Genomic DNA, 20,097 nt, shown 5'->3' on the forward strand with positions numbered 1-20,097 from the left:
GAGCGAGGGTCTCACTCTGTTGCTTAGGACCATAGCTCACTGTAGCCTTGAACTCCTGGGCACAAGAGATTCTCTTGCCTCAGTCTCCCTAGTAACTGGGGCCACAGGTGCAAGCCACCACGTTTGGCTTATTTTTATTTTTTGTAGAGATGGGGTTTTACTATTGTTACTCAGGCTTGTCTCCAAACTCCTGGCCTCAAGCTATCCTCCTGCCTCAGGCCCCCACAGTGCTGGGATTACAGGTGTGAGCCACCATGCCCGGCCTGTGATTTCTTTCTAACTTGATCTTGGGGTCTCTTTCAAGAGTGGCTGTAAGCCACTGATAGGGGATAAAGTTAGTTGGGGTGTGTGGGTCAGGTGAGACTCAGAAGAGGCAGCACAGCAAAACCCATGAAATAGCAGAAATGTTTCTGTTATTACAGAGCCAGGAGAATAAGAAGAGTTGCTGGGGAGTTTGGAGGTGGCAGGGAGCTCAAACAGTGTCTGGGGAGAGAGAGGCTCTGTTGTGGGACTGGGCCTTTCTTAAAGTCCATGGCATTATCTGTCAGGCTTTCCTGCAGGGGTTGTGGATTTGGCAGTTTAAAGAAAACACATATGAAGAGCAGGTCCTATTCACATGACTCTGGTGTTGTTCGTTGGGTTTTACTGTGGTCGGTAGGTGCGGAAAATGTTGGGTTTTTGGTCAATGGGATGAGGAACAAGCAGGCCATATGGCAAACAACCACGTGGGGAGGGCAAGCTTTCTGTAGGTCAGAGGCAACGGGGTACGACTGGGTTTCAAGCAACTTAAGTCGTGCCTAAAAACGGATGTTGAGGCTTCAACTATATGAAACAAATTTATGAGTCTTGATTATTTATAAATGAGCTTCCATTCTCTTTAGAAAGGACACCCAACATATCTCTTACACATGGCAGCCTTTCAGATACTATACCTCACTCAGCATCCTCTCCTTCCCCACCTAATCTGATAGCTCAACCCAAATGACAACCTCCTGGGTCCACTGACATGCAGATAGGAGGATTGGAAATCTGGTGGAAATCGCTCTCTGTGTCTGTCTCTCCTCCCACACTGTTAGTATTATGTTTTTGCTTGTTTGTTTTTCTGAGAATAAGGTACAGACTTCCATATACCCTAATTATGAATTTCCTAAAAACAAAAGTATCCTCTTACATAACCCCAGTTTATCAAAATCTGAAAATAAGCACTGATACAAAACTGTTAGTTAATCTACAGATCTTATTCAAATTCGACCACTGCCCAATAACGCCTTTTACAGCAAAAGAAAAAATTGTTTGCTGGCCCAATATTTAAACTATAATTACTTATTATGCTGACTTGTCATGCCTTTTTAGTTACCTTTAGCCTCATGTTTTGTTCTGTTTTGTTTTGCCTTTCATGACCTTGACATTTTCAAGGAGTGTAAGTCAGGTATTTTGTAGCATGTCTTTCATTTAGGCTTTGCTGATTTTCTTCATGATCCAATTCGGGTTATGCATTCTTGGCAGGAACACCATAGAAGTGATGCTGATCTTTCTCAGTGCATCATATCGGGGGCACGTGATGACTGTCCCATTACTGGGGATGTTAACTTTGATTACTTGGTTTAAGGTGACATCTGCCAGTTTTCATACTAAAACATTATTATTCCCTTGATGATTAATAAGTATCTTGTGGGAAATGCACTGGAACATTCTCAAAGAGGTGCAGCCGTGGAGAGCCTGTGATTGACTCTGCCTTCCCCTTTGTTTTCAGAGTCGAACGGCCGCAGGGCAGTGAACCGAGGTTACGTCACCAGCTTACTCTGGCTGCACCAGGACTGGCACAGCCGTGACACAGCCAACACCTACGTGCAGATCCGACGGGGCTTGCTGCTCTGCCTCAAGCACATTGCTGCCCTCCGATCTGGCAGGGAGGCCTTCCTGGCAGCACAGGGCATGGAGATCCTCTTCAGCACCACACAGGCAGGCAGCATGGGGATTCACTCTGCAGCTGGAGGCCAGCTGGATGATTCCTGAAGGCTGTCATTTAGGAATCATCCCAGACAAAGCTGGGAACACCTCAATCTATTTCTTGTTTCCTGCTAAGGGCAGATGTTCCAGATTTAAGTCTTCATTCCAGGCCAGGCTTGGTGGCTCACGCCTGTAATCCCAGCACTTTGGGAGGCCAAAGCAGATGATCCCCTGAGGTCAGGAGTTTGAGATCAGCCTGACCAAAATGGTGAAACCCCTCTCTACTAAAAATATAAAAATTAGCTGGGTGTGGTGGCGCATGCCTGTAGTTCCAGCTACTCAGGAGGCTGAGGCAGGAGAATCGCTTGAACCTGGGAGGGGGATGTTACAGTGAGCCGAGATCATGCCACTGAACTCCAGCCTAGTTGGCAGAGTGAGTCCCTGTCTCAAAACAACAACAACAACAACAAAACAATCTTCATTCCATCGATTCATTCATATATACTTAACATATGTTTGTTGAATACACACTACCAGAGGTGCAGTATGGCATAGTGGTAAGTGTTGACTCTAAAACTAGAGAACTGGATTCAAATCCCAGCTCTAGGGCCTACGGCTGTGAAACTTTGAAAAAGTCACTCAACTTCTCTGGGCCTCTAGATTCTTCAAAAGAAAAAAAAGCAGAAATAACAAAACCTAGGTTGTCGTGTGGACTAAATAAGTCACTGTACAAATGGCACGTGCCCAGAAGAGTGCTTGCCATGACTGAACTGTGTTTTGAGGATGAGCCATTATTGGAATAATTAGCAGTGGGGTCTAGTGGTGGATATGACAAATGAGGCCCTTGAGCCTATAGGGAAAACCTCCTAGCAGAAGAGTCAGACACTAAGTAAGCAAAGAATCCAGTGAGGAAGATAATTTCATATTGCAGTGTGAAATCAATGAAGTAAGGGCATAGGTCTACAGGAGCCGCTATAGGTAGAGGGAGCAGGTGTTCTTTTAGAGAGAGAGGTCAAGTCATCTCTGAGCAGGTGACACCTGAGCTGAGACCTGAGTTATTGGAGGAGCTGGTCAGGCCAAATTGCAGGGGAAGAGCATCCCAGGGAAAGGGGATGGTGTCTTCAAAGGTTTCTACTTATCAGCACCCCACTGGAATATGCATCCTGGGGATTCCTGGATTTCAACCTAAATACATGCCTTAATTTCACCTGATTAGGGCTACCATAGTTTGAGGCTACATATGGCCTCTCTATTGGTGGTATAAGTGTTCCAAATATCCATCATCTGCTCACCCACCTTCTCCTGGGGCCAAGGCAGCCATGTCGCACACGCGTTATGTTCCTATTGCCTCCAGATGAGGCCGCCTCTGGACTCCCTTTTCCAGCCTTCTTGCTCCTCTCTGGACACCCTCCAGTTTTTCTCTATCTGAGTACATCTGAGGTAATGAAGCTGCCAATGAGGGTGTTGTTTTCCAGCCATGGTATCTGTAGACATTTCTCATTAAAAATGGCCTTACCCCCACCAAACAATAACAAAATACAGTGCTGCAAACGAATATCTAATTTCCTATATGCTATCACCTCTGGATTTCTTTCCATCATTACAGCTTTCAAAGCTTCTCAGTCATGAAATAGCTATATTTTACATTCTATTTCTCAGGATGAAGCAGGGCTTTGAATTTTTCCAAGCTCCCTCTTGCTTTGTAAGCTTGTGGTCCCCCAAGTCTCTAATCCCTCCCAGTCCTAGTGCAATGGCCTCCTGCATTGCTGATGTTTAACAGACCCCTACTCTGGTCCAGGGTTTTACCACGTTCCTCTGCCCTCCATGTTATTGGCTATTTCTCTGTTCTGTGCTAAAAAAACAAACAAAAAACAAAACAAACAAGAAAAACAAGAGCAATAAAGGAAGAAGATGGTAATCACAGAGGGACATGTCTATGATAGAAATATGGTGGAGAAAACACTAAATGAAGCCCAGCAGGAGAGGCTGTGAGCCTGTGTGCAGGTTCTTCAAAACGGTTCCTTTAGCAGGTCAATGAAGACTTCAGTTGCTCAGTTAAGCACATTAGCAAGAAGCTTCCAGCCTTGAATTACTGTTGGAATGGAAGCAGAATGTGAGTACACACAGAGTGTGCACTTTATAGTGAGGTTTCTCTAGCTCATATTATAATCTCTCTAAGAATTATACGGAAAAGCAGCCCAGGAGGGGCCTATGGGACAGTGCTGAGTAAATAGGCCATGACACACCTGTCGCCTGGAAGAGTGTGTAGAATGTATGGATGTCAACCTCAAGAGGTTGAATTCCTCACCACCACCACTCACCCTTGCTTTTAGTCTTTTAAATAGTGTGCTCTTGGCCGGGGGTGGTGGCTCATGCCTGTAATCCCAGCACTTTGGGAGGCCGAGACAGGCGGATCACCTGAGGTCAGGAGTTCAAGACTAGCCTGGCCAACATGGCGAAACCCTGTCTCTACTAAAAATACAAAAAATTAGCCGGGCATGGTGGCACGTGCCTGTAATCCCAGCTACTCAGGAGGCTGAGACAGGAGAATTGCTTGAACCCAGGAGGTGGAGGTTACAGTGAGCTGAAATTGTACCATTGCACTCCAGTCTGGGTGACAGAGTAAGACTCTGTCTCAAAAATAAAATAAAATAAAATAAAAATGATGTGCTCTTCCAGAGGAAATGTTACCAAGTTTATGTGCAAAGTCTGATGTTTAACATTCTTCTGTTTTTTGGAAAATGATCCTTGCAGGTGAAAGATAGGCTGTCCTGGCTTAGAAACCAAATGGCTTGTTACTTTTCCCTGGCAGTCGTAACCAGTGTTGAGTAGCCTCCCAGACCTGAGGCGAGTGCTGTGAGCACAGATGCCCTTGCAGGTGTGCTGGAGTTAGAGCTGCCCATCACCCCTCCTCTCCCATCTGCTAGCGAAGGCATGGGAGTCACTGGATGGTCAACTCAGGGACCTTGGATTTGGTGATGTTCTTTCAGTTGCCATTTGCAGATTATGCTGCTGCTGCTGCTGCTGCTGTTGCTATTGCTGATGCCAGTGATAGTGATGACAATGTTAATGAAGCAGCAGCAGCAGAGGCAGGAGGAGGAGGAGGAGGAAGAGAAGAAGTAGGAGAAAGAGAAGACAGTTACTTTGAACTCTTACTATTAGTATATCCCTTGACTGTCTTAGCAATTTATGTAGACTCTCCAATATTGATAATTTAAAAAGCTTTTGAGGTAGGCTCTATTATCTCCCTTTTTACAGATGAAGAAACTGAGGCACATAACTGTTAAGTAATTTTCCCAAGTTCACAAAGCTCATAAGTGTTGGAGCCAGGATTGGAATCTGGTAGTCTCACTTGAGAGCCCATGCTTTTGCCCACTGTACCAGCAGCTCCCCAAGTTGAGCATGCATCAGAGTCACCCGGAGGGGTCACTAAAGCAGAGACCGTTGGACTCCATTCTCAGAGTTTCTGACTCAGCAGGGCTGTGGTGGGGTCTGAGAATGTGCTTTCCTGACAACTCCCTAAGTGATGCTGATACTACCGATTCAGGATCACACTTGGAAAACCACTGTCCTATATTAGTTTTATTGATGTGTATGATGTGTTTACAAACCTACTGAGAATGAGATTGACTGTAAAGGAACTTTTTCAAAGTCCTTCCTACACCTTTGCCATCTTAATATTCTTCTTTGCCTTTCTGCTGAGGTCACTGCTTGCATTGTCTCTCTCGGTGACCCTACCTCTTTGTTTCCTGCGTCTTACATTTCTGCACAGATTCTGTAAACATCCCCTAGAAGTTCAAAGGCTGAGATCACCCATAGTGCAGCAAGGGTGCTGTATAATGTAGTATAATGGAATCTTATTGGAGCTTTGCATGAGGAAAGAGGAAGAAGGATGACAATTTGAATGCAAGGTTAAAAAAAAAAAAAAACTCCTACAAGGATGCCTGAGACAGTTGGAGATAATTATCAATTTGGAGAAATAGGTAACTGCAGAAGGAACAAACCTAGATAAGATACTCAGAGAAAAGGACCACTCTTTGGAGCTACAACAGCTTAAGGGGCCTGAAAGGTTGCTAAAATTGCTGGTTTTCAAACTTGAGCATGCATCAAAGTTACCTAGAGGAACTGTTAAAACACGGATTGCTAGATCCTACCTCAGAGTTTCTAATTCAGTTGTTCTGAGGTGAGATGCAAGATTCTGCATTTCTAACAAGTTCTCAGGTGATACTGAGGCTACTGGTTTGGGTATCTCACTTTGAGAATCACTAGAATAAGAAGTGATATGGCCTTTTAAAAGTCACAGTTGCCACCATTTGCTCAGAAAGCACAGTAGGCCAAGTCTTGATTCATCAGGCTCGTCTCTGGCCAACAAGACCAAGGGCCTCAGCCTTGTGGACCTATGAAAGGAGGGACTGAATCCTAAAGGAAATATTCCCAGGTTGGAATCAGGAGCTAGATACCCTGAAGGTCAGATTGGTCTGAGATCATTTACTATTGATTCAGTAAATGTTTTCTGAGCTCCTTTTTGGTGAAGGATGTTGGGGCTGTGTTCTATAGGGCGTTCAAAGATGAAGGTGATAGAGGACTCATATCATATGGGAAAATAGGATATGGATAATGCAGTGTAGGCAGCAGGCGGGTGTAACCATGCACAGGAGGACCTACTTGGTCTTGCTGACCAGAGAAGCCTCCAAGAAGGCACCCACATTTGAATGAAGCTAGGAGAGTATTTTGAAAAGTCTTAAGAGAAACACTTGGTTTGTAAACTGTTCAGAGAAGCACAAGAGGTGGCCACGAGGCACAGACAGAGAGAGAAGCCATGGAGAGTGAGTGGGACAACTAGGACGTTTTGGAGGGTCAGGCAGAAGGAAAGATCTCAGTGACAATCCAGAAGATATCAAGCCATTTCCATTTAAGGTATTTTTATATTGAAGCTATGTCACATCTGCCCTCGGCCTTAGAATTTCTCATCTACTTTCAAAGAATCACTGCAAAGAGAAGGGAGAGAGGGGTTATGCCAGGCAGGCATAGTTGAAGAGCTGTGGTGTCACCTGAGACCTGAATGATAAGAAAGAACCAGTGCCATGAGGGTCTGGAGATGAGGGTTCCATGGAGAGAAAAAGGAAGTAAATGCAAAGACCCTCAGGTGGGGAAGTAGAGTGGGAGGTGGGTGAGCTTGAGAAACACAGATATGGCAGAGTGTTGTGAGTAAGGGGGAAGACATGAGATTGAGTTGGAGTCATGGGCAGTGCCAGGACATTTAGAGTTCCTTGAACCATGATGAGGACTTTGAATTTTATTTCCACCAACGTTTTTGTTTGTTGTTTTGTTTTGAGATGAAGTCTTGCTCTGTTGCCCAGGCTGGAGTGCAGTAGTGTGATCTTGGCTCACTGCAGCCTCCGCCTCCTGGGTTCAAGTGATTCTCCTGCCTCAGCCTCCCGAGTAGCTGGAATTACAGCCATGAACCACAATGCCTGGCTAATTTTTGTATTTTTAGTAGACACGGGATTTCACCGCTTTGGCCAGGCTGGTCTCGAACTCCTGACCTCGTGATCCACCTGCCTCGGCCTCCCAAAGTGCTGGGATTACAGGCGTGAAGCACTGCGCCTGGCCTCCGTCAACTTGTAAGCAGGAACAAAGGAGGAGAAGATATGAATTAAAGAGATAGAGAAGGCCAGATCACATAGAACTTCCTAGGGCATAAAAATAAATTAGAATTTTATTTCTATCAAGTTTGAAGCAGGAGACTGACCTGATACAATTTATGCTTTTCATTTTTTAATTTTGAAAAATTTTAAATTAATTGTAGTAAAATACATGCAACCAAATTCACCATCTTAACTATTTTTAGGTGTACAGTTTGGTCAGGTTAAGTACATTGTTGTATAACTGTCACTATTACCCATCCATCTCCAGAACTCTTTTCATCTGGAAAAATTAAAACTCTATACCCATTAAACTGATTTATGCTTTTAAAGGACCATTTTGGCTGCCATTTGGAAAAGAGATTATCAGAGGGCACAAGGGGAAGGAAGGAGAGTAAGGGGAGGAATTAGAGTGTTGATAGGAGTTTAGGCAGGAGATGTTAGTGGCTTTGGCTACATAGAAGCAGAGCTGGAATTTAAACCCAGGAATTTATACCCCTAGTCAAGGTCCTTTTCCATTAAAATGCCTTGCTTTGTTATCATGGGAATTATTACTAGGACTGTGCTCTGAGGAGCAGTGGCTCCTAGCAGCCTCTTGCAGACTCCTAGGAGACTTTATGACACTAAGGATGCCTTCTTTTTTCCCACTGGCTAATACTAAATGCTTACTATTAGGCACTTTGCCTACTTTAATGCATTTAATTTGTACACAACATTAGGAGAGAGGTTGTGTTATTATCTCCACTTTGCAGATGAAGACACTGTGGCACAGAGAAGTGTATTAATTTGCCAGGGTTATGAAGTTAGTAATCTTCAGTCCAGGATTTAAACTCACGTAGTCTGGCTCCAGGACCTGAGCAGTTTGCTCTTACTTTACCTTGTCTATGTATCATGCAAGTAGGGTATTTATTATGCCAAAGCAAATTCAAAGATGTTAACTGTGATGGAAGCATTGAATACATTAATTGAATGCATTCTTGTATTTCATCATCCCTTCCAAGTAGCAAATGTGTTATTGAGAGTGATGGGAAAAGGGAGCCTAAAATCTCACCTTTGCCTCCAATTCTGAGACATTGGTCCATAAGGATTGTATTTCCTGGAGTCTTGTCTTGTTTTGATGCATAGCACGCGTACCAACCCTGCACACCTTAGTCTCACCTTAGTCTCGGCCCTGCACAGCACCTATCCACTAGCATGAAGGAAATGTTGAGAAATGAATCCAAGATTTTCTGTTACCTTGAAACCAACGATCTTTGCATTCATAAGTATTTCCCCTACAGTGCAGCAGAAGGCAAATATAGCATGATTCCTAAGGCCTTGGGTTTTATAGATTGTAATACTCCCTCCAGCCTTCAAATTTAGTTCATGGTATGGACCAATTTTTCAGAACATTCGAACTGGGTTTCATCCTTTCACTTGTTCCATTCCACCAAAAAAAAGACATGATTATCTTTTATCATCAAAGACCATCACAAACATAACTGTGTTCCAAAATGTTGGCTTTTTTGACTGCCCTGGCTTGGGCTGGCTCTATCTCTACCAAGGTTGGAGCTTAGAACATTATATCTGATAAGTCATCTCTTTCACCTTATCGCTTCCTCCATCAGACTCTGTTTTATTTTCTTCCCATTCCTAATACTTTTCATGAAACACTTGAGACCATTTGATCAGACCAATGGGTGAAATAGCTTCAACTGTTCATTAGCCTCCATAATGAATTAGCCAAAACTAATTCATTTTCCACCAAGAGTATTTCCTGCTGTGTATTCTGAGGCTGTTGATTCAGGACACTTGATGGGTATGACTGGCACACACTGAAGGGGAGAGAGCATTCTTGATTGCATTAACACATTTCATTTTGAAAGTTGGCTTACTTAAGGCTGAGCGTGGGGGCTCATGCCTGTAATCCCAGCACTTTGGGAGACTGAGGCAGGTGGATCACCTGAGGTCAGGGGTTTGAGACAAGCCTGAGCAATGTGGTGAAACCCCATCTCTATTAAAAATACAAACATTGGCTGGCATGGTAGCAAGCATCTGTAATCCCAGCTTCTCGGGAGACTGAGGCAGGAGAATTGCTTGAACCCGGGAGGTGGAGGTTGCTGTGAGCTGAGATCGTGCCACTACACTCCAGCCTGGGTGACAGAGTGAGACTCTGTCTAAAAAAAAAAGAAAGTTGGCTTACTTATATTTTGGAGTCATTTGGGTAGCTTAAATTCATGGATAAATTTTTATTACTTTTTTTCCCTCCATGTTCTTTCACATGGAAGTACCTGTAATGTTGAGTCTGGAGATGCCATAGTTCAGCAGCACCACAGACATTCACACTGCCCTGTGGTGGGTACCTGGCATCCACCATCTCCACTTCTGTGACTTACTGGCCTCAGAGCTTGCTGTACCCTTTAGGAATAGCAAACTGGAGGACCCCACAAGTCATCTTCCTGTACCAAGTCAGTAGACAAAACATTTACAAAGATACTGAAGAAAATGGTTGTGTTTTTGCCAAAGAGATCCTGAACTATACTCAACTCTCTGTCTCTTAATTTGGTGAACTTGTTCTTACATTTTTCACAGTGTCTGAAAAGAAGGGTCTTGTCATGTTCCATCAGTATCAAAATGTTACATCTGCAAACCCAATTTTTCTCTGATTTGGGAAGGTACCAAGAGGGATCAACACTGTGGGCTTTGAGAAGAGACATGTAATTTAATTTAGGTACTTGGGATTCACTTAGTCTTTCCCTTTGATTTCATATTTTATCTCTTATAAAAAATATTTTTCTCTGCAGAAGAAAGCTGAAAGAGAAAAGCAAGACTTCCATCAATTCAGCTGCTCATTCCCTAACGTAGGCAATAATTCACAGTGACACATGGGTGGCTGAGAAAAGACACCAGCCTCCTCTTCCCCCAGCTATCCTGAGCAATGTCTTGCCTTAGGCGCAGCATCCCTTGAATGAATTTTAAGTCTATATTCAGACTGAATTCATTGCAATGATGTATGAAATGAGCAAGAGACAGAAAAGCACAGATTCTACATTAGACAAAATTCTATGTTGGAATGCTCAGATTTGACATTCTACATTAAGGCTGTTTACGGTCTGTCCATGTGTATAATTCATTAGCTGAAATACAGCTAGGAGACCGTGCTGTGTTACAGCTAGGAGAGTGTTACTAGCTGTGTTACAGCTAGGTGACTGTGCCCAGATGCTGGCGTCTGATATAATCTTCCCTGTGTTCAGAACTGCCTGGATGACAAGAGCATGGAGCCCGTCATCTCTGTGGTGCTTCAGATCCTGAGGCAGTGCTACCCTAAGAGTCCACTTCCCTTGGTCACAGCCAGCAGTGCCTATGCCTTCCCGGTCCCTGGGCGCATCACCACTGAACCTCCATGTGATTTACCTGAAGGTAAAATAAGTGGGTAACTATGACCTTTAAGATGAATTTTTGCATTTTGACAATGTCTCCCAGGAAAGTGTATGAAAAGAGAATTAGTTGTTTCATAGGTCAACCATAATTGTCTATTAAGCTAATTAGAGACATATATGAAAAAGCAGTTTTGATTTTCATAAACAGGGTGAGAAAATACCAAACTCACTTATTTTGTTCTTCATTATTAACTGTTTCTGCTTTGCCTAGTAGCTATCAAATGCCTGTACAGTAATCTCAGCTAATTAAAAAAAAGTCTATTCAGAATCCCATGATCGAATCTCTGCAGCATACTGACCGATTGTGGAATTAGTTTGCCCTGAGGATGAAATTAAAATAAAACTCTTGTTATTTACAACTCCAGGCTAGACATATTGGAATATTTGAAAGTATTATTATTTAATCTCTAGGAAAATCTTCCTGTCAAAAGATCCTAGTAAGAACAGGTTTTCTATAGGCATAATTTTGCCACTATGGATTTTGTTTTAAATAACTTCCTCAATCAAAAAATTAGGGGCTCAATCAAGGTGATATTTAGGTTATAACACATTTTGTATGTGTGTGATCTCTAAACTTTGGCTATGCTAGTTGCATAAATACCTCTGACTTTCATGGGAGAATCCAGAATGGTATTCATGTGTTATTTTTTCTGCACTTATTTTGCATTCAATGTGGGATAACTGTTTAAACTTTATGACTTAGTGCCCCAACATACCTACGTGCACACCATTTGTACTGACTAATAAGCATTCGTGTGTGGTGGAATATTGTGCAATTAATATTGGGCCCCTTATTTGAGAGAGGAAGAAGAAAGAACCACTGTGTGGTGAACATCTAAATCCTAAATCCCAGGCAAAGGGGAGACCTCACTTATTTCACCTCTTTTTCCCCATCCAGAGGATTTTGAAGATGACGGCGATGATGAGGTGGACAAAGACTCCGATACTGAAGATGGGAAAGTGGAAGTAGGTACACCAGCTCATGCTTCTAATGATGTCCATAGTCACATCATGCACAGAAAAACATCACTTCCTATGTTTGCCCAAGCCCAGTGTAAATTTTAAGAACTGACTTTAGTACTGCCACTCCAGTGGTAGTGATGCTCAATAAATGACAGCTGCTGTTATTGATTTCCCAGTTGTCATTTTCATCTTGGTAAGTCCGGTACAATGTCTCATTGTAAAGTCAGAGGCTATCCTATACATTATGAAGACACCAATACTTTATTCAGATGAGCTTTAGGTACACAATACTTGGAGTTGGTATATTTAATAAGATCATTTAAGACACTAGAAAGATTTTCCAGGAAGCTTTCTAGTAGATCTCACCTGTCTTCATAAGTCACTCATCTTATCCTTTCTGCACAGGGCTGCTGCGTCGTACAAGTCCATTGACATCAGACTCTGAATTGTTTTCCCTTAAGTTGCACAGTACACAACCTGGCCAGCGGAGAAGTGTTGCTCTTTGGTCCTCCTCCCAAAAAGGCCTATCCTATAGAACAGAGGTTGGTGAACTTCCTATAAAAGGTCCAATAGTAATTATTTTAGGCTTTGTGGACCATACAGTCTTTGTCACAACTACTCAACTTTACCGTTGTAGCACAAAACAGCTATAGACAATTTGTAAACAAATGGGCATGGCTGTGTTCCAAGAAGTTTTTTTTTTTTTTTTTTTTTTTTTTTTGTGAGATGGAGTCTCACTCTGTCACCAGGCTGGAGTGCAGTGGTGCAATCCTGGCTCACTGCAACCTCCGCCTCCTGGGTCCAAGCAATTCACCAACTTCAGCCTCCCGAGTAGCTGGGACTACAGATGCCTACCACCACACCCAGCTAATTTTTGTATTTTTATTAGAGACAGGGTTTCACCATATTGGCCAGGCTGATCTCGAACTCTTGACCTTGCAATCTGCCCACTTCAGCCTCCCAAAGTGCTGGGACTACAGGCATGAGCCACTGTGCCCAACCTCCAAACAATCTTCATTTACAAAACTAAGCAGTGGGACATAGTTTACTAGTGTTTTTCTACAACAAGGTTTCTAGACCTTGGCACTGTTGGCATTTAGACTGGATACTTCTTGGTTGTGGGAGGCTGCCTTGTACATTGTAGGGCATTTAGCAGCATCCCTGACCTCTACCCACTGATATCGGTAGTACCCACCTCGTTACCCCCCCAAGTATGAACCAAAAATATCTCTAAGACTTGCCAAAATCACCCCTAGTTGAGGATCACTGCTCTAGAATAAGAATTTGTCTGTGAATTATAATTCTCTCTCCATTTCTGTTGGTGGACACGGACTTTGACAAATTCCTTTAAGTTACAGTTTCTTAATTTTGTCGTCCGTAAAATAAGACTCAGTAAATTAAAGTCAATGCTGCCTTTTATGACACTTCTTGGGGATGAAACTCAAATTTAAAAAATCAAAAATTTTCCCTCCTTTTCTTTCTCTCCTTCTTTCCTATCTGTTTAGAAAGAAAGAGGCTTTTAAGTTCTCTATCATGATAATCACTCACCTTGCTGATGGTAGTAGCAGACATACAGGGACTACCTCTTAAGCTACATCTGTAGGTTTAGACTGCTATTGACAGTCTGGTATTCTCTGGGTGTTGTTGATAAGTAGAATCATTTCTGAAGTCATCAGTAGCAAATTGGATCTTTGCTGTGGCTTGGTGGTACAGGCCTATGGAGTATGTACTGAATTATTTGAATAATACTGTGCTGCTGCAGTCATTCATCAATGTCACTTTCCCCTCCCCTCTTGCTTGCTCTTTGATAACTGAATGTCTGCTGCAGAGTGTCACTTGCTTCATGTATCTGATGGGAAGGGACTGGGTGCACGATAGTGCCTGATTTCCCACAGTATGGGAGGGAGGGCATTCAGATACTTCCCTTGGCCCATGCTCTGCAGAGCGTGGAGGGGTGGGGTAGAGAGAACCCTAAACAAATAAATAAACTCAACTGGCAAAGAAGCACAAGACAAATTGGTAAGAGCTTGAAAACTAATCATCAAAAGACTTCAAGCCAAGGCAAGAAGATGAGAAGTCAGCATGAAGATGAGTTGTAGAGAAGGAGAGGAGCATGAGAGTTAGGGTTTGATTCAGAGGCGCAGCAAGAGCAAGGAAACTGCTCCAGAAAACTGGATTTTCCCTGGGGAAACCAGCAGCATTTGCTGCCAGAGGCATGAACAAGAAGTCAGGCATATTTTATTTCTGGCCACAGCACTGACGCAGGCCTTTAACCTGTGGCCTTCCCATTTGACAATCTTAGGTAATAATTGGGACCAGCCTCTTAGAAAGAATGATTAAGAGGATCTTTTATGAGAGTGGAAAGTAGGGTGCCGTGATTTGATTGAAAACTGCCAAGGTCAACGTAGTAGATGTGGGCTGTCTTCACGTACACAAGCATTAGATTCTGCAAAACTCTGAAGGAGAGGGTGATAAACAGAGTAAATTCAAGCTCTCCCTTCCTTCTTCCTTCCTTTCCTTTCTTTTTCATTTTTTATTTCTTTCAAGTGCTTTATTGGGTATAATCCATATGCAGCATGCTAAATTCTTGGGGATGTTTATATGAAGCACAAACAGATAAGACATAGTTTTTATCTTTAAAGAGTTTGCAGTCTAGTGAACTTGGAGTTTGTCCTTATTAAGTTTTCAAATCACCACCTTCAATGGAGTGGTGAACTCAAGTTTGAGGCAGCCAAAAGACAATGTCCAAGAACTCCAACCTATGGAACAAGAGCCAGAAAGCATTACCTGGATTAGGTGGGTAGCAGAATCCTAGTTGGTAAAGGACTGCCTGGGCTGCTGTGAGGACACAGAAGCAGGCCACCTCCAGATAAGAACAAATGCCATTTATAAGAAATACAAAAGGAGATGGCAACCTGGCTGAGTGCCTAGTTCTCAGAGACTAAGCTCCAGAACTTTGAAGGCAGAAATGGTTTCTATCACAACTATTGAACTTTGCTGTTGCACTGAGAAAACAGCCATGACCAAATGAATGAGTGTGGTTCTGTTCCAATAAAACTTTATTGACAAAAACAACCAGTGAGCCACAGTTTATTAACCCCTGCTCTAAGGCTAAGTGGATTGCCTAGTCACATGTGGAATGAATTAGGTTACAGCTCATGGGTTGCATGACTCTCCTGCCTTCAGATGCACCAGTTGGAGCACAACCTTACTCGCTGTTGTGGACATTCATCCCAATGGCCTTCCAGGTGGTGGTTCCATTAGTGCCACCCTGGGCCATGGCTGAGGTTGCAGCAGAGTGGGTGGAGACAAGTGGGAATTGATGGATGAAGCTGCAAAGCACAAGAGTGGTGGCCATGGAGTTAGTCATGGTGTATACTGTACCTGAAAATATCATTACATGAAACTCATGGGAATTACTTTTCTTTTAATTTGAAGTTTGGAGAAAAATTGTGAAACAGATAGAACATTGCATTTTGTTCCCCTTGGATCAGGAATACAAACATTTATTTTCTATGTTTATTGGATTTAACCTTTCAGGACTGCCAGGTTTTTCCTTAACTAATGAAATATACTTGTAAAACATATGGTATTTTTTTTCTCTATTTCATTAAGGAAACTTAATCTAGGATATGGAAAGATAAAGAGACTAGGCTGGTTGATACCTGGTGCCTTCTCTCTGTAAGACCCTACAACCCTTGGAAAACACAGAAGTATTCAGAGGAGAGTCACCATTATCACTAAGTTGTTTTGAAATGATGATCTATCAAGAATAAAGTGCCTGGGATTATTCAATCCGATAAATAAAAGACTCGTGGTGGCTTGGTAAATTTTTAAATGTACAAAAGGATAAAGATGTAGTGGGAGACTACCAGCTCCTCCCCATGTCTTATAAGGATTGATATAATTTCTCTCCTGCCTACTTCTCAAATCTCATCTCCTGCAATCTTTCTCTTATTCTGTATGCATCAGCCACCTTCTTTCTGTAAACAAATTGAAGTTTTTCCTTCTTTAATAATTCACTGCTGGGCCTGTGCATAGCTGGCTTTTTTTTTTTTTTTTGCCATTTAGGTCTCAGCTAAAACATTACCTCCTTATGAGTCCTCCTGAGATCTCCCAATCCAAACGGCCTCCCATTCCCCAATCTTAGTCACATCACTCTCTTTTATCATTTCAAGGGGAGTTATAACTGTTGGAAATTAACATATTCATTTGTTTTGCTTTCTTCTTTACTGTTTTTCTTCTCTCGCTAAAAGGCAAATAACCATGGAAGCATGGATGTTTGTCTGTTCCATTGTGACTGAAACTTCAGTACCTAGAAGAGTACCTGCTCACAGTTGGTGCTGATTAAATGTTTGTGAAAAGATTGACTAAATCTAAACGTCAAAGATAGATAAAGAGGTACAATAATTACAATGATGTTGATGCTAGTGGCAATGAGATAAAGAATTTCTTTTATAATATGTTTTATTGCTTATGTAGTTTATCTCATACAAGTTTTTATTTCTGATGAAGGTTGACAAATACTGACATAAATGCTGAGACAAGTTGTTTATCTTCTTTCTTTTTATTTTAAAAATACAATCCAGCATAACAAATTTTTCACTGGATAGGCTAGTGCTATAATTTGGAGGCAAGAAAACCACGTCCTAAGATTCTGAAGAAGCACATACATATCTTATCTTGATGCTTCTCATGGTGGATTTCCTGATTGTAATCTCTTCTATGACTATTCCATGTAGGATGATGACTTGGAAACAGATGTGAACAAGCTAAGTTCCAAACCTGGTCTTGACCGACCTGAAGAGGAACTGATGCAATATGAGGCGATGTGTCTTGAGCTCTCCTATAGCTTTGAGGTAGGACATATGCTGTGGTTCTGATCTTTGACAATGCATGATGGATTCCTTGCAGACCCTGGGAGGCCAAACCAGGGTATCCAGATGGAAAGCATTGCTCATCATTAGCCATCTGCTTCTGGCCTCTTCCTTAGAGAAGAGCAGAATGTTAAACAAAAATGGGAAAAGGTGGCAAATATGGGAAAAATTTAGAATGTATGCAAGGGGTCCTCAATCTGACACCCTACACTTAGGATGGATACACAGTCATGAGCTGCCTGATGACATTTCCATTGATGACAGCCAGCGTATTCCACGATGGGCCCATAAGATTATAAGACTGTATTTTCACTGCAACTTTTTATGTTTAGACACACAAATGCCATCGTGTTCCTATTGCCTAAAGTGTTCAGTACAGTAACATGCTGTACAGATTTGTAGCCTGGGAGCAATAGGCTACACCATACAGCCTAGGTCTGCAGTAGGCTCTGCCATCTAAGTTTGTGTAAGCACACACTATGATGTTCATACAATGATGAAATCACCTGATGATGCCTTTCTCAGAACATCCTGCATTGTTAAGTAATGCATGACTATAGCATGAAGGTACATATCACTACCTATTTTCTGGTGGGCAGGGTGCCTTGCCCCCATGCACTGAAAAAGCAAATAAAAATTCATGATGATTTAATTGTTCTCATGCCAAGTGGCACTGTTGTCCTATATGGCTTTTTGAAGGTGGACATCCTGACTCCAGGCTTTCTTTGTTAGTAGAAACAAATTGGGAATGTTAGACCTGATGATGCTAATTCTGTGCCTAGTTGCTGCTGCCACTGTTGCTGCCATCAATATTTTAGACCTGCTTTTTGATCTCCATTATTTTCTTATGACTCTTAGTAATAAATCATAATTTGGCTGAATTTAAGGGTATAAGCTAAGTCACGTGTACAGAAGGGAGTTAATATATTCTATTTGACTTCAGAAAGCAGAAGGCGATCAGTGATAACAGTTTCAGGGAAGGAAATTTCAGTTTAGTATAAACATTTATTTCAAATAAACAGAATTATCCTAAAGTGAAAGGCACTGCCTTGGGGTGCAGTGAGACCCCATAAATATGGGTTTTCAACCAGATTGTAATTTAGTGGGGGTCTTGAAGGAAACATTCAAATACTGTTTAGCGTTGGACTAGACCCACCAAAAGGCCCTTCCAAACATGAGTTTCTATGATTCTGTCATTTATTTGACTCTTGAAGGTTAGTCTTTCTTAGTTGACCTTGGAGAAAGCTTCCAGATTCATAGGATTTATGCTTAGCTCTGTGCCCAGAGAGTAAGGACAGGGATCAAATTGTATTCTCTACCTGGAAGGACACACTAACATATTCTATTCCATTTTGAACATGAAGGAACTGGAGTCCAAACCTGGAGGTGATTTGAACTCTGAAAAGACTCAGTATGCGAATCACCACCACATTCCAACTGCTGCCTCCTCAAAGCAGCACTGCTACAACAAGGACCAAAGCTCCTGTGGACAAGAAAGGGAAGACTCTGTCCGGAGTTCCCTTCTGTGTATGGTGAAGACGCAAAGGTCCACTGTGCATCTAGGCTCCAGAAGAAAGCCTAGAGTGAACCCGTACGAAAATGTGCAATCCAATAGTCTCGGGAGAGATTCTTCTGAAAGTGAAATCCCTGACATTCAGGCTTCCCTGAAAGCAGATGCCTGGGACATAGATGCAATTTTCTGCCCAAGGATGAGTGCCTCCTTTTCTAACTCCACTAGGACTGGAGAGGCTGTTGAAGTAATAGATAAGCTTCTGCAGACACATCTGAAGTGTGTCCCTTTCCACGATCCCTATCTTTATATGGCCAAAGCCAGAAGAACCAGCTCTGTGGTGGACTTCAAGATGGTGGCATTTCCTGATGTCTGGGGACACTGTCCCCCTCCCACCACTCAGCCTATGTTGGAACGCAAATGTGGAGTCCAAAGGTGATGGCGCTACTGACTTGGGAGCTCTTTTTTTTCCTGTTCTTTGATAATTTTATAAGTAACTGGTTTGTACAGATAATTCTACTATCTATAGGAAAGTGAGCATTAATCAGGAACATGTTAAAGCCTGTTGGCAAACTAACCAAACACACAAACTTTCCTTCCTGCAAGGACATTTCACAATCAAGTATGGGGTAGTTGTAGGCATGTATTTTCTGATGAAAAATTCCTTGAGTAATTCTAATACAACTCCTTATCCTATCTCCATTGCAAACCACTATCACAAAGAAAGATCATCTAGTTTCCCCAAATACCGGGCTCCTTCCTCAAAAGTAGGTTTTCAGAAAAATCAAGAACTGATTATTTGGGATCTCTTTTCTTGCTTCCTACAAATTGGTATGGTATATCTTGCTAATAGAAAGGAGGAGCACCAGGTATTATATACCCTGGCTTAGTTCAGAGAATAGTTTTGCTGCTTCACAGAGGAGGGGATGGAAAAGACATTCTCCAGGGAAGAAACACTGGATAATAGATTATTCCCAGAAGGCAGGAAAGGGAGCTTTACCCATGGCTCAGCATATTGAGATTAAAATGAAAACTGCTAAAGGCAAAGAAAACATTATTTTTCTTGAAAAAATCTGTATGCACATACCAAGTCAGTGGAGCAAAGTGGGCAGAACAGAAAGTTTTCTTATTATTCACGTCATTGGTAAATTATTCTCTTGATGGTAAATCCCCCAAACTGCTCCCACCTGGGGTCCTGGCTGACATATCCAACCCTACCCCCTGCACTTTATCTGTATTGCTCATGTTTTTGAGAAACAGATCACAAGGGCTGTTATAGCACCATCTTATCCCTGCATAGGACATCTTCCCTCTGAGTCCAGGCCTCACGTCTACTTTTCTTCACCCTTCTCTCACACCTCCCCTGTGAACTGGACTGGAAATTCAGGAAGGTAATCTGAAAGACCTCCTAAGCTTTCTTTCTGTCTCTTAGTTAAATATCCCAGATTTTGCTGTTTCTTAGAAGACTGACCTTAGCCTACTGGAGCAGACAGAGCCCAAGGAATATAAATTGTACAAGGGCACACAGGCTTATTGGAGCCTACCAAACCTTGAAGATGCTGGCAGCTAAGAGTCCTAATGTCTTCCTCAAAACTTTCTCAGTGCAAACTACCGTCTTATTCCCACAGCTAGAAAAGTTCCAAAGTTCCCCAACGCAAGTGCTTTTGATAAAATTCTTCAAGCCAAGAATTCTCTAACTGAAATCTACCATCACTACTTCCTACATTCCTACT

General features: G+C 42.3%; 1 protein-coding gene across 1 annotated transcript in view; it reads left to right on the forward strand.

The window, feature by feature from the left end:
• The window catches only part of AGBL1 (ATP/GTP binding protein-like 1), a 165,332-nt gene that overhangs the window by 115,674 nt on the left and 29,561 nt on the right, over positions 1-20,097 (forward strand). Inside the window, exons 6-10 of the mRNA XM_011960766.1 lie at positions 1,754-1,962; positions 10,829-10,994; positions 11,913-11,980; positions 16,720-16,836; positions 18,219-18,799. Of these exons, the coding sequence (XP_011816156.1) occupies positions 1,754-1,962; positions 10,829-10,994; positions 11,913-11,980; positions 16,720-16,836; positions 18,219-18,799 (1,141 nt within the window). The remainder of the gene's footprint in view (positions 1-1,753; positions 1,963-10,828; positions 10,995-11,912; positions 11,981-16,719; positions 16,837-18,218; positions 18,800-20,097) is intronic.

This window comes from Colobus angolensis, unplaced genomic scaffold (genome assembly GCF_000951035.1).
Source record: "Colobus angolensis palliatus isolate OR3802 unplaced genomic scaffold, Cang.pa_1.0 Scaffold522, whole genome shotgun sequence".
Classification (NCBI taxonomy): Eukaryota; Metazoa; Chordata; class Mammalia; order Primates; family Cercopithecidae; genus Colobus; species Colobus angolensis.